Here is a 19,034-nt window from a genome sequence, read left to right on the forward strand (position 1 = left end):
AGTTTGCTGTAAGTGCTTTTGTTAACCACAATTGTCTTCTTTGTGAACTTAACTTTGTTAAAATAGCAGGATTAGGGGTAGCATTAATTTTCTGTGTGGACTAATGCCCATATAGAAATGGCTTAAAGATGACCATATGTTCATTGTATCAAGTCAATGGCCTTTTATCAAGGAAAGATCTCCTAATGAATGTTAACACTGTTTCTTTCTCCATAAATGCTGCTTGACTCTTTGGGCATTTCCACTATTTTCTTTCCATTTTGCCTTTCCAGAACTATTTTTAATCCAAATTTTAATTATTCAATTTACTATTTATAACGTTTCACCAAATGTTTTGTTAACGCTAGCAGAGAAACTGAAGATTATTTCCAAGGAACTGTGCAAGCGTATGTAAACTGCATTTTCACATGAAAATCATTTCCAGTCCAATATATTTTACATCTCAAAATGCCCACTATTTATTCCCTGATAAATGTGATGGACAGAAGTCCCTGATATTGGAATAATTTTGCAAGATGGGGAATTCCAAACTGCAATAAAAGACTATATTTGATCAAATCCCAAACCTACATGTAAGTGCCAAAGAAAACACAAAACTATTCATAGTAAGTTCAACAAGAAGTGCCAGATAGATCATCTACCTTGGCTCCCTCCTGAGATTGCCATCATCATATCCATGTCTTAAAGCTTCCGTAGTCAGTCATCATTAGAGAAGTCTGTCTCTAGACAATTTGATCCACTCCACATGATATCAAGAAATGATGAGGAGCATCGTGGAAGGTTGAATTTGAAGACAGAATACAGGATTAATGGCTGAATTCTTGGTAGTGTGGAGGGACAGATGAATCCCTCAAAATTTTCTGTGCAAGTTGGTAGGGTTGTTAAGAAGACATATGATGGTTTAGCCTTCATTACTCAGGGGTCTGATCTCAAGAGCCACAAGGTAATATTGCAGTTTTATAAAATCCTGGTTAATCTACACTTGGAATATGGTGTTCAGTTCCGGTCACCTCATTATAAGAAGGATGAGGAAGCCTTAGAGAGGGTGCAGAGAAGATTTGCTAGGATGCTGCCTAGATGAAAGGGCATGTCTTAGGAAGATAGGCTGAGTGAGAATGAGGTGACCTGATAGATGTGTACAAGATAAATTGAGGGGATACCAGAGATTTTTCCCCAGGGCAGACATGGCCAATAAACGGGAGTTATAATTTTATGAAGTTTGGAGGAAAGCACTTTACAGAGAGAGTGGTAGGTATGCTGAATGCCCTGCCAGGGGTGGTGATAGAGGTAGATCCATTACGGTCATTTAAGAAACACTTAGATAGGCACATGCATGACAGAAAAAATGAAGGGTAATGTTGAAGGGAAGGGTTAGATTGATCTCAGAGTAGTTTAAAAGGCTGGCACAACATCATGGGCTGAAGATCCTGTACTGTGCTGTAACGTTCTATGTTTTATGTAACAATGGAGGAACAAAGGCAATGGGACCAGACATTATTTCTGCTCCAATACTGAAAACCTGCACTCTGGAATGAACTGCACATCCAACCAGGCTGTTCCAGGATAGCTACAAAGCTGGATTGTTTGTTTTAGTGTGGAAGTTCCCTATGGATGTTCCATTCAGAAAAAAAAGCAGGACAAATGCATTCAACTCATTACCACTTGATCTATGTTCAATCATCAGCAAAGTAATGGAAAACGTCACCAACAGTGGTATCAAGAAGCTACTACACAATAAGAACTATTTTTTGATTCCACATTTAGGTTTGCTGGGACCAGTTGGCTGCATCATATCCTTGGTTTAAACTATGACAGAAGAGCTAAATTCAGGAAGTGAGATGTGAGTGATTCCATTGATAGCAAGGCAGCATCTGACTGAGAATGAAACTGAAGTTAATTGGCATTAAAAGAAAACACAGTAGCTAGAAGATATACCTGAAGATGGATGTTATTGTTGGAGGTAAATTATCCCTGAGTGCCCTGGACCTAACCACATTCATCTGCTTTGTAAGCTCAGAAGTAGGATTATTCACTAATGTTTGTACAAGTGTAATTCCATTCAAAATTGTCAAAAGTTTAACCATCCTATAGCTAATGTAGGAAAATATAGATAATATTTAGGTGCGCGCTGTTAACATGCCATTAACATTAATGCCACAAAAGAAGCAGGTGATGACCATTTAAAAAAAAAGTATTTCTAAACATCTACCCTTAAGATTCAGTGTGATTCTATGACTAAATCCTTGATCATTAATATACCTGATGAGAAAAATTCAACAAATACCATGGTATAAAAGAGCAGGACAGAGGTGGGGTACCATGATGTGTGGCCCGCCTTCTTTGCAGCATCTACAAAGAACAAATCAGGACTGTGGTAGAATACTTTCCTTGGGTGAGTGCAGTGTCAAAAACTCTCAAGTTCACCCACATAAAGAAAATGGACAGCTAGATTGAACAAGCGAGATGATGAAAGATATGTACAGTTGGTACTGTAATTCTTTATGTTATAAGACCATAAGACATTGGAGCATAAGACATTGGACCATAAGACATTGGAGACATTCAGCCCATCAAGCCTGCTCTGCCATTTGATCATGGCTGATCCATTTCCCTCTCAAACACCTTCTCTTGCCATTTCCCTGTAACCTTTCATACCCTGACTTATCAAAAATCTATCAATCTCCATCGCTGGCCATGAATGCCACAGATTCACAGTACTGTGGCTAAAGAAATTACTCCTTATCACCATTCTGAATGGACGTCACTCTATTCTGAGGTTGTGCCTTCTGATCCTAGACTCCCCTATCAGAAACATCCTCCCCACATCCACTTACTATAGGTCTTTCAACAGTCAATGGGTTTCTATGAGATATTCCCCCCATTGTTCTAAATTCCAGTGAATACAAGCCCAGAGCCGTTAAACACTCCTCATAAGGGTGAGTCATTATAGTCATTACTACAATTGTTCCAATGATCCCGTTCATACCCAGCTTTATATTCAATCAGCTGGGAGATCCAACCCCTAAAATGAACACTAGCCCTTTTAACTCTCTTTCCCCATGCATTATCTTAATGCTGAAAACAACATCTGTTGGATGCGGATGTGCACGAGAAAGGAATCCTTCAGCCCTAGCACCACCACGATTTGTGCTGGGAAATGAAAACTAAACCACCCCAAATTTTCTATCAGAGTTCCAAATTCTAAGTTTTTCTTTAATGAAACAAAGTAAGTATATGTTACCGTATACTACTACCTTGAGGTTCATTTTCTTCCAGACATTTAAAAATACAACCGTATTCACGAAATACTATACAACTACATCTAAATAGTAGCAACATCGATTTTGTCAATTCAGTGCTGCAGTAATTTGCGTCGCTATGACCATTTACCGATAGGAAAAGATAGTCTAAATTATACACACAGTGTTTGTGCTGCTCCGCCGTCTTATATTCCACGCCTGCACGAATGAGAAGGTGCTATTATTGAAACCGCAGATAGGAGGCATGTATACCCAGCAGATCGCGCCACATGCAGCTATTTTTTCGTCACCGAGGACATGCTGATTCCAGCACTATCCTTCCCAATAAACGATTTCAGCTCATTCTACAAAAGACAGTTGACAAGAACTCATTATGGGAGGGGCTTTGATGTACTCCGAGAATAAAGGTCAATTAGTATATATTCATTCAAAAAGAATGTCAGCTGAAGAGCTATTGCTGTCGCCTTTGTACACACTTACAGAAAAGGAAGATACATCCCGGGATCAAGATGTCCAGACTGTATTTCCGACTGTGAATGTAAAAGGAAGCATGAAGCACGTATTGATTAGACGGACGCATTAATATTCGGATATACCATAATCTACTTTTTATTGATCAAACCATTCTTTTATAAACCGTCCCGGCTCCCTGCATCCCATACGTGCAATTGAAATGAAATTAGCTTTTCGAATCCTTCCCTCCACCCCCCTCGCAATCGCCACTGTTGGTCACGAGATTGAAAAGCCGCAAAAAAGGCTCTTTATCTTCTGCAAAAAATAACACTAATGTAAAATCTGTGAAAACAGCGTATGATGTTTTCTACTTAATTTTCGTTCCAGACAGATATCAGTCGACGCTATTATTACTGCGTGTCATGCGCTACCCGGGTACTCTCAGAGAGGAGCCACGCTCTCCCGTGCTGGCATTTACCCCTCGCGTTACCTCCCAGAGATGGCTAATGACTATTCTGCTGACATCGGGATCGACTTGAAGCTTTTTATTCAGACTGCGGCGACACACACACATCCCAACGCCGCGCGCAATTTTGGAATACTTATTCGAATCCGCATTGCTTTTCGCGGAATTTTTTTGTTTATTGATACTTGCTCATACTAAAAAAAAACATTCGCACAGTCAAATGGTGAGGAATAGAAATTTGATACAAATCGGAGTGCGAGTGGTGAGATGGAAAATATCTTAGGACTGTCCCACCTTTGATTTCTACCGAATGGATTTCCGATATCAGTGTTAAACCATCCCCTACATCAAACATGTACCGAATTACTAAATAGGCGACACTCTAGACAGGGTTGAAAAAATTGACCAAAATGGGACAATATTCACCACAGACCACTAGCAAATCCCCTTCTCCCACTCTCAACGCTCACATACATCCTCAGTGAGTAAACAGCGAGCAACGCCCAGAGCTTTCAATCAGTATCTACAACCTCTGCTGTAATATCACGAACTCCCCGCTCGTACCAACACAATCAGTCAGTTCCACAGCGACCGCCCGTCAGCGACGCCCCCCACAACATGCGGCACGTGTCACAGAACCCTGACCAGGATGTGCCGCTTCGACTGGGGATGCACCGCGGATGCAAGCGAAAAAAAACGCCAATTTGTGTAAATGATTGGCATAGCGTTGTAATAAACCTCGTCTCATGACTATTGACTAGCTATTCCGTACCGGACCTGCGGGATTTGTTTTTGATAGAAAGCAAGGTCTAAACCTTCCGGACAAAGGGTTGGTAATTAAATAGATAGGTTTATGATTGGTTTTCATTATATATATATCGTGATGAACTGGGTGTGTACAGAAACTCTGTCGACTCTGCAATTAAAATAAAACAATGTTTTGGAAAACAATGAAATAAAGCGCGATTAGCCCAGAAATGAGTAAATCCGAAGTACCCTTTGTAGATATGTGGGTTGTTGTGATCTGATTATTGTAAGCACCTGTGCGAGTGCATCCCACTAACTCTGAGCAAGTCCAAAGATTGGAGCGTTATTTGCACGGGTTGGAGAATGGAACCGGCCCGCCCGCTCTGCCGCTGATTGGTTTAAAGAGGCCTGACGCACGATAGCTAGGTGCCCCGCTGCCAGCCAGTCAGAGCGCGGCGCCGGCTGCCGGGGATGACCATTGGTTGGCGCGAAGTAGGCGCTACGCAAAAGCAGAGCGCTGAGCCCAGAGAGCTGCAATCTGTCAGTAGAGGGAACAGTACAGGATCCAGGGACCGCAGCCGCGGGGAGCAGGGAAAGCTAACAGCAGCAGGCAGCAAAGCAAAAAGGACCAAAAAAAAGAGAGAAAGAGGTATACAAATACTCAGTGAAGTTCGGACTAGGGAGCGGAACTCCAGAAAGTGTCTGACGATCAACTCCAGATCCAGTTAACGTGTTTACACTGAGGATATGACCGGCCGCTGTGTCAAAGGGTTTGATGTTAAACCTATGCCCGCGGGATTCTCTTCTTCCAGGCCACTACTGAATAGTGGAAGATCAAACGACCATTTCACTCATTAGAAAGCAGCAGAAGTTCAAGATTCGTAGGCGATGAGTCTGCTTCACGTAACTGGCATTTGTGGAGAGATGTGATGGAAAAATCAAAGCAGGAGGGAGCGCGAAGTCAATAATTAGTAATATTTTTCTCTTTTAAAAAAAGGAAATACCACCACCCAATCTAGAAGGGGCGTCAGTCAGTTTGGATTGTGGAGATGACCTTCCTATTCGTTTTGGTTTGCATTTTGATCGACCGCGTTGCCTGTCAGATCCGCTACTCGGTTCCCGAGGAGCAGGAACATGGCACGTTCGTGGGGAATATCGCCGAGGATTTGGGATTGGACGTGACGAAGCTGGCCGCCCGCAGGTTTCAGACGGTTCCCAGTTCCAGATCTCCGCACCTGGAGGTGAACCTGGAGAACGGGGTACTGTTTGTCAACGAGAAGATCGACCGCGAGCAGATCTGCAAGCAGAGCCCTACTTGTCTGTTGCACCTCGAGGTTTTCCTGGAGAATCCGTTGGAACTTTTTCGCGTGGAGATCGAGGTCGTGGATATTAACGACAACCCGCCGAGTTTCCCCGAGGCAGACATTACGGTGGAGATTTCGGAGAGCGCCGGTGCTGGTACTCGGCTGCCGCTGGAGAGCGCGTTCGATCCGGACGTTGGCAGCAACTCACTCCGCACCTACGAGATCACCCCCAATAGTTACTTTTATCTCGACGTGCAGACGCAAGGAGACGGCAACAAGTTCGCCGAGCTGGTGCTAGAGAAAAACCTGGACCGAGAACAGCAAGCCCTCCATCGGTATGTGCTGACGGCAGTAGACGGGGGTTTGCCCCAGCGCACCGGCACCGCTCTGCTCAGCATCAGGGTGTTGGACTCGAACGACAACGTACCCGTCTTCGAGCAGTCGGTTTACACGGTGAGCTTGCCGGAGAATGCGCCCGTCGGTACCCTCGTTATTCAGCTCAATGCTACCGACCGCGATGAAGGCAAAAACGGCGAGGTGGTGTACTCGTTCAGCAACCACGTCTCCCCCAGGGTGAAGGAGCTGTTTAGCATCGAGCCTAGGACGGGCTGGATCGAGGTGAAGGGAGTCATCGATTACGAGGAGAGCAACCTTTATCAGCTGTACGTTCAGGCGAAGGATCTGGGGCCCAACGCGGTGCCGGCTCACTGCAAAGTGCTAGTGAAAGTTACTGACGTGAACGACAACGCGCCCGAGATCAGTTTCAGCACCGTTTCCAACTCAGTAAACGAGAGCGCAAACCCGGGCACCGTGGTCGCTCTGCTGAGCGTCACCGACCGTGACTCGGGAGACAACGGGCAACTCCAGTGCGAGATCCTGGGACAGGTACCTTTCAAGTTGAAGCCCTCCTTCAAGAATTACTACACCATCGTGACGGACGGGCCGCTGGACCGAGAAGTCACCGACTCTTACACTATCACCATCATGGCGAAGGACAGAGGCTCTCCTCCTCTGGCCTCCAGCAAGTCCATCAAGGTCCAAGTGGCGGACGAGAACGACAATGCGCCCCGTTTCTCTCAGTCTTCCTACGACGTGTATGTCACCGAGAACAACGTTCCCGGCGCTTACATCTACGCAGTAACAGCCGTGGATCCCGATGTGGGGCAGAACGCTTACATCTCTTACTCCATATTAGAGTGCGATATACAGGGTATGTCGGTTTTTACGTACGTTTCCATAAACTCTGAGAATGGCTATCTGTACGCCTTGCGCTCTTTCGATTACGAGCAGCTCAAGGAGTTTAGTTTCACGGTGCAGGCCAGAGATGCGGGGAACCCTCCGCTGAGCAGCAACACCACCATTAACATCATAATTGTGGACCAGAACGACAATGCGCCATCCATTGTATCACCCGTGTCCAGGAATGGCAGTGCCCGCGAGATGGTGCCTCGCTCAGCTGAACCGGGATACCTGGTAGCCAGGCTAGTGGCAGTGGACGCGGACGACGGCGACAATGCTCGGCTCACCTATTACATTGCCAAGGGCAACGAGTTGGGTCTCTTCAGAATGGATTGGAGGAGTGGAGAGCTCAAGACGGCCAGGAGACTGTCCACCACCAAAAAAGCCCCCAGTGCCCCGTACGAGCTGGTGATCGAAGTTAGGGATCATGGACAACCGCCGCTGTCAGCCACTGCCACAATCCTGGTGATGGCAGTGGACAGCCCGGTGGATCGCCAAGGAGAACGGGGCAACCGAGCTGGCACGCCGAAGGAAAACTCTCTTGATCTGACCCTGATCTTGATTATCGCCCTGGGCTCCGTGTCCTTCGTCTTCCTCCTGGCCATGATCGTGCTGGCAATCCGGTGCCAGAAGGACAAAAAGGTGAACATCTACAGCTGCCTGGCCAGCGAGTGCTGCTCCTGCTGCAGGCAGGCGAGAAACAGAAAGAAGAAGCTCAGCAAATCGGACATCATGCTGGTGCAGACCACCAACGCCAACGCTGCGCAGGTGTCGGTGGAGGAAGGGGGCTTTGGACATCACAGCCAGAATTACTGTTACCAAGTTTGCCTGACCCCGGAATCGGCCAAAACTGACCTCATGTTCTTGAAACCATGCAGCCCAGTCAGGAGTACGGACGCTGAACACAACTCCTGTGGGGCCATTATTGCGGGGTACGCTGACCAACAACCCGACGTCATTTCCAATGGGAGTATATTATCAAATGAGGTAAGATATCAACTGCGATCGGATCTACATTGCCAATTGTCTCCTAATTTTGGCCATCTCACACATTCCACTCTCCTCAACTGCCTTTACTCCCACACATTATAAATCCAGCTATGCTAACTGGCCTTTCTCAGCTCATAGCGGTTTGGGGTTTATTTTCAGATGCGTTACTCTTAGAGCAAGAACGGGCGTCATAATGTGAAATGTTGTGAATGCAGCCAAATGGCAGCACTTGACTACTGTGATTTCACGAAGTAATCTGTGACTTCTGGCACAGATTAAAGCATAAAATGGAATGACTGGTCTTTACGTGTAATGATAGATTTAACCCTTTGTTGCATCTACAGAACGGGGGAATGGAAGTCTAGAGTGTTGAGTGTCTAGCTATTTGAGTACTGAAAGAGTTTGCTCGTATCACTGTCCATTCCAAGTCCTTACAACTTTCAGATGTACTGTGCTAAATGAAGATAACGCACCTCAAGAAATCACAAAGCACAAAATAATCTAAATACTGTTCTAAAGTTTTAAACAAAAAAATTCTCGTCCTTGAAAGATTTCAGTCCTGGTTCCTCACCAACTGGAGCTTAGAGCTAATTTCAGCTCTTAAACTATATAGTCATTACAAGGTCCAATGTAATTAAATTTTTTGGATCATTGTGACACCTTTAACTAAAACTCTGGTCTGATTCCTTTCTAATGTGAGCCTATAAACTATACAGATTTCTGTTCGTTAAGTAATGATTACTGATTTGATGTTTTATACCTCCAGACCAAACACCAGCGGACCGAACTCAGTTTTCTTGTGGACAGACCCCGTCGAGTTAACAGGTAAGGAACTCACTAAACCAAAGCCTTCACCAGATTTCACTATTATCAAGAAAGCACTGATTTATTGGTGGTTTCGATCAGATATTAATCAGGCGTCCTTCTTGCTGTTACGTTTCTAGTTCTGCTTTCCAAGAAGCGGATATCGTGAGCTCGAAGGACAGCGGTCACGGTGACAGTGAACAAGGCGACAGTGACCACGATGCTACTAACCGAGCTCACAACTCTGGTAAGTTTGCTAAACTTTAAATTTCCAATTCGTTCGCCGCCCTTGCTGTCGTCGAGAGGATGGGGGGAAAGTAGAGGTAATACATGCCTTTTGCATACTTAATAGAAAATGTAATACTATACGGACGCCCTAGGTTTATTGTTTTGTGTAAGTAGCAACGCTTTAAAAATACATTTAAGTATTTCAATCACGTTCCTTTTGTCGGTGTTGGGTGCCTCTCTAATTCACCGAACTGCTCAGAGGCGTGAATGAGTGGACGTGTCAGCGGAGAAAGCACGTGTGCTCGGATTGAATTAAGAGTACTGTGCAGTTAACTCGGGGGCTTGGATTTCACCTCGTGGTGTGCGTTTCATGCAAATTATTGTTGAGTCATGGACTTTGAACGAATTGTGTGATGCACCATTGAGCTAGATGGAACAAGAGGCGTGACGTTATTTATTGCTCATCGCATGGCGTTGAACCCTCTTCCTTTGTCATGTATCTTGTGTCCAAGCTGCCCTTGAAGGAAGTTTAATTCCCCCTCTCCTTTCCGAACTTGGATTGGTTTCATCCGACCCGAGCACTAACTGTTCATTATGGAAAACACGTTTGGTACTAGCAGTCTCTCAATGGCTCCTTTATTTACCCTGGTGTTAATGAATGTGCGATCTTAAATTGGTCCTCCAGCAGTGGCATTGGTGTCCGTCATTCTGCGCTTCTGGACGTGTTGGAATTTGGAGAACATTAATGATAGTAGCGGTGTCGGTACATCCAAGAGTGTACAAAACTGCGCTTCGTTAGATGTCCAACTCAGCTACAGCTGAGGGGTTTAAATCTTCTTCGCTCTACTTCACCCCCTCCACCACCACCACCCGATTGAAAATTGGCAAACTCTAAGGACCGAGTAGTTTTGGTTTTTAGTGGAAATGCTCGTTTTGTACATTATTCTGTTCTTACAAAATGGAGGTTATTTAATACACCGATACCACAGAAGATGGCAGTAATGCAAAGCTTTACAATCTCCAAACTCTTTTCAGTATGGAAATGTCAATTTTACGGTTAGCGTAACTCTCAACGACATCTAGTCGGTAAAGCCGGTAGCAAGAAAAAATTGAAGTAGAATATTATGTACGCTGGCGAGTGAGTCGTATGCCAGTGATCGCCAACGACAGAATTTAAACCTAGTATCTTTTTTAAGAATCGCAATACTTTGAAGTACTGTAAATGACGAGTGTTTCTGGAAATCGGATCAAATTTGGCTGTAACCGGATTAGAGGAATGGAGAGAATTATTTTATTTTGGGAGGAGACAGTTGAGGATCACGATTCTAAATTTACTTGTTTCAATGGCTTATCTGTGTAACTGTTGAAACAACATGTTCAGAGTAAAGCTGAAGAATTTGAGCAGATTTATAAATCTCTCAGACGATGTAAATAGTATTGGGAAGTGTTACAGTCGGGTACTCCGGTACGACTTGCTCGCAATGATGGCATCTCTGATAACAAATGTCAATATATTTCCCAGCAGCTTTTAGATATCTAAATATATGGGTACAAAAGTTTCCACCTAATGAAATGCGAATGCTTAGGGGGGAAATACACACTTCTGCTGGTATCTAATAGAAATACCATAATTCCATCTTGACTAATCTTTGTATTGTTATCTTGAGAATACACAGAAACACGAGATAACAAACTCCTAAATTATATTGTCAACTGATTTGATTCAATGTTGGTACCGATTGGTTCGAGTTCTATGCAAACGGTCGCCCGGTAAACATAAAGAAAAAAAGAGACGCGTTAACTTATTTGCGAAGGACTTGAGTTGTATTGCGGTAAACCCGGAAAATGCCAGAGAATCTTTTTTTCCCCAGCATTCCAAATTGTTTTTTTTTTCATTTTATTTCGGTTTTCTAGCATTTTTGACAACTTTGAAGGCTTAAATTACTAATTTAAAACAAGAATTCTAGCGTGTAGGATCTTTAAAGACCTTAGCCAATGGTAAGGGAAAGATTAGTGAGGATGGATGCAAGAACTGAGAAGGCAAAATCGGTGCAAGCTCCAGCAGTACTTGCAACAGAAGTAGGCCATGTACAAAATGTCTGAAGTGGAAACGGATAAATCCCAGTTTATACATACAACCAGTGCTGTGAAATGGTAGTTTTGTTTGCCAAATCTCAGTTACCGGTTGAACTAGTTCTTTAGTATTTAGATATCTATGCTTAGGAAATGCTTAAGGATCTTAATTGTCAAATAAGGGAAAGTATAATTGAGGGTACTGGGATTAGCAGAGACTGTGGGTGGCAAAATTGAGAATGCCTATTCCCTATTAGTAATATCCCTTAACTTGCCCCTCAATTTCTCCTAATTCCATTATATGGCTTCTGACTGACAGGATAGAATTGTTCTTGTTTAGTGCAACCAGTGGTACTTTGGAGTGAGTGGAGTCACATTTGATGCATTTAAAGCATTAACCCATAGATCTAGATACATCTAGCAGATCGAATGACAATAAAAAAATAGAGTAAGATTCATGTTTTTTTTACCATTTTAGTAGCAAATACAAAAAAATGTTCCATTTGGGAAATCCTGGATAAATCATCAGTCTATTCTAAAGAATAGACTGATGATTTATCCAGGATTTCCCAAATGTTTGTCCTTCAGGATGGGAAGAAGAGCTAAACTGGAAGAAATGTTTCATATTTGTCATGAATAAAAGTTCTGGATTCAGAATCAGAACTACAATCAGGTTTAATATCATTGGCCTATGTCATGCAGTACATAATAATTTAAAGTTATAAATAGCAAAATAAATTAAAACTATAAATTGCAATAAAATTTATACATGAAAAATAAATTAAGTAGTGAAAAATTAGAGCAAAAATAGTGAGGTAGTTTTCATAGGTTAATTGCCCATTCAGAAATCTAGAACACTAGAATACTACAGCATAGTACAGGCCCTTCAGCCCTCGATGTTGTGCCAACCCAAATCTGAGGGGAAGAAGCTGTTCCTGAAATGTTGAGTGTGTCTTCTGTCTCCTTTGCCACTTCTTTGATAGCAAGGAGAAAAGGGCATGTCCTCAGTGATGGGCATCCTTAATCATGTATGGCACCTTCTTGAGGCATCGCATTTTGAAGGTGTCCTCAATGCTGGGGAGGCGAGTGCCCATGTTGCAGCTGGCTGAGTTCAGAACTTTTTGCAGCTTGTTATGATCCTGTGTAATGACCACTCCATACCAGATGGTAATGCAATAGTTAGAATGCTGTCCAATTTATGTAGAATTTTTTGAGAGTCTTTAATGATATGCCAAGTCTTCTCAAGCTCCTAATGAAATATTGCCATTGCTGTTGTCTTTGTAGTTATATCAATATGTTTGACCCAAGTTAGATCTTTAGAGATGTTGTCACTCAGGAACTTGACAATGCTCACCCTATGACTGCTGATCCCTCAATGACTTTCCCTTCTGAACAGCACAATCAATTCCTTGGTCTTACTGAGGTTGCTGTTGGGGCGCCACTCAACCAGCTGATTTATCTCACTCTTGTACACCTTCTCATCACCATCTAAAATTCTACCAACAACAATTATCATCAGCCAATAAATAGATTGTGTTTGAACTGTTCATAGCCACACAGTCATGGGTGTAGAGAGAGGAGAGCAGTGGACTAAGCGCGCATCCTTGAGATGCACCAGTGTTGATTGTCAGCGAGGGGGAGATATTACTTCCGATCCGCATTGACTGTGGTGTCCTGGTGATGAAGTCAAGGATCCAGTTGCCAAAGGAGGTACAGAGGCCCAGGCATCTGGAGCTTCACAAAATTAATTTAGAGCTTATGAGGAAGGATTATTATATTCGTGTCATTAAAGAACTCATACAAATAATTTGGTATGGCAGTCCTCAAAATTTATATTCCAAATGAGTATGTCTTCTTTTAATACATGGGTCATTACAATGTTCGCATTGTATACAATATGTGGAAATACAATTGCGACATGGAATGGTATTCAAATTTCTTTTGTATGTTCCCTTACTGAAATACTGTAGAAGGTGATGGTGGGGGTGGGAAACATTAAGTGCGGTAAAGGAGAAACCTTGAATTCTGGATCCCTGGAAGGAAAGTTAGGTGCATTAAAGCTTTCCATACTGGACAGTCAACTTTCCTTTTATGTTTGCCAACATATTGAAAGGGTTCTTAAGATTCAGAACACTGGATTCTTTCAAAACTATTCAGCTTTGATAATATGAACTAATCTCGAGATTATTAAAGACAATACTAAATATATTAGTATCAAGCTGGAACTCCCATGTTAATTGTAAAATAGAGGTAAAATAAATGAGTGATATCACGACTTGTTCTGAATTAAAAAAACTGTTCTTAAATTGTACGTGAAGTATAGTCAACCAACCTGGAAATAAGATTTCACCTGCTAATCAATATATGGGGATGGAAAGGTATTGATTAAAATAACATTTCAAAAGGAGGGTGGGCATGAAAACATACACAGCCTATTGTACAGAGGTTGGTTTTTTTTAAAAATGAATAGTTTGCAGAACCAGGCAACTGAACAGAATGCACTTCTTTCAAAGCTATTCAGAGACATAGCCACAAGTAGCTGAGCAGGCTCCAAAATCCACCCCTCCCCCAACACTCCCCCATCCGCTGCCACAGAACAGAAAATGGTGTTTATTTATTTTAGAAGTCAGTAGGCATTTGTCAGCTTTTACAAACTGCTGTGAAGAGGCCTGGATTGCGAAAAGGCTGTGCCCCAGCGACTGACTAGCAGTAGGCTTTTTGCAGGGTAAACATAAGTCAACTTGGAACAGTTTTACTAAATGTCATCATGCCTGAGCAATTCCATTTTAAATACCAGCCCAATGTCGATTTACTTTATTATTTGACTAGTTCTGAAACAAAATCAAATGAATGGAGATTCCCTAGTCCCCGCCAAGACTGTACGTCAAAGGTCTTTTCATTTCCCGTTAAAGGATTCACGGCTGCCGATCCGGTTTTCAGTTCACGTACGCAGTTTGCAACAGTCCACTGATCAGTAATTTGCTTTCAGCTTTCTGCATAGCAATTACTGATTTAGGGATGAGATCGAAGCATTGCATTTGCATCACACGAGCTTCTTTAATTTAACATATATAAAAAGTCATTTTGAGATGAATCCATGATAGCAGTCATTGCTGCCTTTCCTCGCCTCATCAGTTTAACTATCTACGACCTCAAACTTGTAGCTCTCAGAAATCATGAACTAGTGCTAGGCTGGTAAGATGAGAGAAGTCAGGCCTCGTGGTGTTGCAGTCTGGTTAATCCCTATGGCTGCTTTGCAAATGGTGTGACAAGCCTCTTATTTTGCATACCTGTTTTCTCTCTTCAGAACTTCTCTGAGTGTCTTTATTGTCACTCATCCGGTTCCTCTCTCCATCAACAAATGCATTAGTGCTAAGCCATTTGGCAAGATAGGCATTTGAAGACATTGTTTGTCAATTTGGTGTAACTTGGTTACTTCATGGCCTTTCCTTTCATGTTTTCTGCTAATATAAATTAGATTGTCATCTCAACACAGATGCACTCAGTACCTGATGAAGTAATCTGAGTGTAAATTCCTGGTCTTCTGCTGTAGTCCATCCACGTCAATGTTTGACATGTGGATTAGGAGTTGCTCTTTTGCACATTACTGTGGTAATGCATAGCTATTTGAGTTACTGTCACCTTCCTGTCAGCTTGAACCAGTCTATCCATTCTCCTCTGACCTCTCACATTAACAAGGCAATTTCACCCACAGAATTGCCACTCAAGGGATGCGTTTTTTTGTTTTTGTGGCATTATCTGTAAACTCTGGAGACTAGTGTGTGAAAATCCCAGGAGACTGGCAGTTTCTGAGATACTCAAAGCATCTTGTCTGGCACTAGCAATCATCCCACAGTCGTTGTCACTTGGGTCATATTTCTTCCCATTCTGATGTTTGGTCTGAACAACAACCGAACCTGTCGACCATGTCTGCAAGTTTTTATGCATTGAATTGCTGCCAGATGATTGGTTGATTAGATATTTGCATTAACAAGCCAGTCTACAGGTACAACTAATAAACTGAATGTTTTTCAAATTGAAATGTGTCAAGTGAATGGACATGGGGTTGATGTACACATGTGACATACAGAAATGAAAAGGGACAATTGCTCTTTCACGATTTGCTTTATTTTTCAAGTGATTTAGACCACAGGTAGTATCAAGCCATTGTCTACTTAACTGAACCAGCCTTATTCAGCAGGGACAGGTCATAGGCTGGACGATTGACTCACCTCATGGCATTCAAAAGACAGACACATCAGGAGTGTTAGGAACATTCTTCATTGACTCCACGTCCTTCCTCTCCCCTGAAAAAAGTCACCACCATGTTGGCCATCACTTTACCTGACGACTGTAGTATGCACCATCTGCAAAATAGAACTTGCTTATGTTACTTTGATAGAATCTCCCAAACCAGAATTTCTACCACCAATAAAGCTAGCAGGTACATCGGAAAATCACATCAAGTTCAATCCAAGTCTCACACTCTCGTGACTTGCTAATGCACTATATTGCCTTTCCTCCTTTGTTGCTGGTCTATATCCAGCAGCTCCCTCATTGACAGTATTGTGAGAGCTTTTTTTTTAAAAAAAAGCTGGTAAATTAAAAGTAATAAAAGATTTATTATTGTCAAGTGCACTGAGGTACCATAAATACATGTCTTGCCTACCATCTATGCTGATCAATGCATTCCAGCACCGGGACTCACACCACCAGGTTCAGCAACATTTACTATCCCTCAACCTCGAACTCTCGAACCTAAGGGGATAACTTCACTCACCTCACTTGTCCTATTATTGAAATATTCCCATAATCAATTAACTCACTCTCAAGACTGTTCATCTCATGTTCTTGATATTTATTTATTTTATCTATTTGTTCTTGTTATTATTTATATTGTACTTGTACAGCTTGTTGGCTTTTGCATGGCAAGGTGGTGCTCTCTTTCATTGATTCTGCTGTGATTATAACTATATGGATTTACTGAGTATGCTTACAAAAAATTAATCTCAGGGTTGTATATGGTGACCTATATGTACTTTACTTTGACCTTTGAACTTTACAGCAGTGAATTGAGGTAGTGCAGGGTAAAAAATAACAAAGTACAGCATAGCATTAAGAGTACAAGAAAAATGAAGTACATGTGGAGTAGGCTCCTCTGGCCCTTCAAGCTGGGCCCCAATTTGATCCAAGCCTAATCACAGAACAATTTATAATGCCCATTTAACCTACCAACTGGTACATCTTTGGACTGTGGGAGGAAACCAGAGCCCCTGGAGAAAACCCAGGCCGTAATGGGGAGAATATGTAAACTTTTAACAGGCAGTGGTGGGAATTGAACTCATGTCAATGGCTCTGTAAAGTGTTGTGCTAACCACTACACTACTGGGCCAGCCAGTTATAAAAAAGATATTTAAAACACGAGAACTGTAGTAGTTCAGTAAAGGGTTTGCTACCACTTTCTCAAGGTTGTTTAGGAAGAGCAATAAAGGTTGGCCTTGCCAGTGATACTCATATCCAGAAGAAATGAATGAATGAATGAATCATAATGTTATTGTCAATCATCCTCTGTATTTCAGACCCATTAGATTCCAACTGGATGTAAGAAAACTTGTGTATCTACTAGACAATTATCGGTCATTAGAGCATGCATTAACAATGTAGACATCAATAGCATCTGCTTCTGTATCAAACAGAACTGAAGAGTGTAGCTAATTGATTTAATTTGTATAGAGAAACACTGTTTTTCAGAATTAATGCTTTAAGTATGTTCTTCTGGCAATAATTATAATAGATGCTGATTATAATCTCTTGCCTGTTATTGTATTAGGCAAGCAGTTAAATTTGAGTTTATCTTAAAATGTATATGTAACTATGTATTTATATATACTATTTGACGATGGTCAGAGTACCTTAAATGAAAACAAAAACATCCAATGATGTCAGATATTTGTCATGGACCCAAAGGGCCAGTAAGCCTCTAATAAATACTCTAATGACTTGTGATTTATTTTTCCATAAATTCTCCAGTCCCTATTTGCATCTCAAACACTATGTTGAGTGAATTTAAGAGTTTATTTTTAAGTCTTTATTAAAGACATAATGGCTTAATTCTGTGGGGATCATCCGTCACAGAATGCAGTTCCAGCCTTACGAGATAGTTGTACTGTTTTGCCCTCAAACATCGATTTTAATATGGTGGCAGGTATAAGTAGCACATAATAACTGAATTGCAGTGTGAAGATGTAATGGTAATTTTCAGTGAATGGATCTTATGAAAATATTCAACAATAAATCAGTTTAAGGATATTATTGTATGAAATTCTAGTCTTCAGCATATCATATATTCTGGGCTTCTGGACTGGATTCAGCAAAAATAATTATCTCTAATGAACATGTATTATAAAGTACCAAGGCTTGAAAGAGTAGCTAACCATAATTCTCCATTAAGAATGCAATATTTTATAATTTGAACAATGTTCATAATTTCAATTTAAAGGTTTCATTTATTAATTTTAAAACATTCTCTTTATGTTCCTTGGTTGCAGATTTGTTTTATTCATTAAAGCAACTGTCTCCTTTTTTTTGTTTCAATACACATCCTTAAATACAAAGAGGCTTCCACTGATATTAATAGCCAGGGGGAGCTCAGCAACAAAGAAAACAAATAGCGGAGCCAACCTTGCTTTTTCTTCATTTTGTTTCTCTGTTTATTTTTTTTAATATTTTTTTTATTGAGGTTCATCATCAAACAAACATTTCCATAAGATGTATTTCAGACATTGTACATATATATCATATAATCATATATATCACAAATCTCCACAAAGTATTTATCTGAGGTATACACTTATAGAAAAGAGTGAAAATTTCCTGTTCTCCCAATTTATTCCTTTAACTTTTTTCCTATGGGAGATTCTGGTTAATTGGGTCATCAGTCACTTAGTTGGGCCAACTCCTAAAGGATGAAAACTAATTGAGAAAATAACAAGAAACACATACAAAAATGCTAGAGGAACTTGGCAGGCCAGGCAGCATCTATAGAAAAGAGTACAGCTGACGTTTTGGGTCAAGACCCTTCAGCAGGACTGGGGGGGGGGGGTGGGAAGCGGTGGGGAAGAGTAGATTAGAAAGGTGGGGGGGGAGGGAGAAACACAAGGTGATTTGTGAAACTGGAAGGGGTGAAGTAAGGGAAGTTGAATCATCCTATCACCTTGTGTTTTTCCCTCCCCTATGCCCTCCTTTTAAATCCACTCCTTATCTTTTATTTCTTCTATTCTTGCTGAAGGTTCTCAGCCCGAAACATCGACTCTAATCTTCCATAGATGTCGCCTGGCCTTCTGAGTTCCTCCAGCATTTTGTGTGTGTTGCTTGGATTTCCAGCATCTGCAGAATTTCTCTTGTTCAAGAAAGTAACAGGGATTCCCTTTGTTTATTTAGGACACTCTGTTACAATTGGCGCAGGAGCCT

At 41.8% G+C, this 19,034-nt stretch overlaps 1 protein-coding gene across 4 annotated transcripts in view; it reads left to right on the forward strand.

The window, feature by feature from the left end:
* The first annotated feature begins 5,472 nt into the window (after positions 1–5,472).
* pcdh10a (protocadherin 10a) overlaps positions 5,473–19,034 on the forward strand; it is a 75,281-nt gene continuing 61,719 nt past the window's right edge. For 3 of the 4 annotated variants that reach the window (XM_059965217.1, XM_059965219.1, XM_059965218.1), the window contains exons 1-3: positions 5,483–8,456; positions 9,226–9,284; positions 9,404–9,510. In XM_059965217.1, coding sequence (XP_059821200.1) covers positions 5,976–8,456; positions 9,226–9,284; positions 9,404–9,510 — 2,647 coding nt within the window. In that variant the 5' untranslated portion in view covers positions 5,483–5,975. Of the gene's footprint in view, positions 8,457–9,225; positions 9,285–9,403; positions 9,511–19,034 lie in introns of all 4 variants that reach the window. The other variant, XM_059965216.1, reaches the window with a different exon arrangement.

The sequence above is a fragment of the Hypanus sabinus genome, chromosome 3, assembly GCF_030144855.1.
Source record: "Hypanus sabinus isolate sHypSab1 chromosome 3, sHypSab1.hap1, whole genome shotgun sequence".
In the NCBI taxonomy this organism is placed as follows: domain Eukaryota; kingdom Metazoa; phylum Chordata; class Chondrichthyes; order Myliobatiformes; family Dasyatidae; genus Hypanus; species Hypanus sabinus.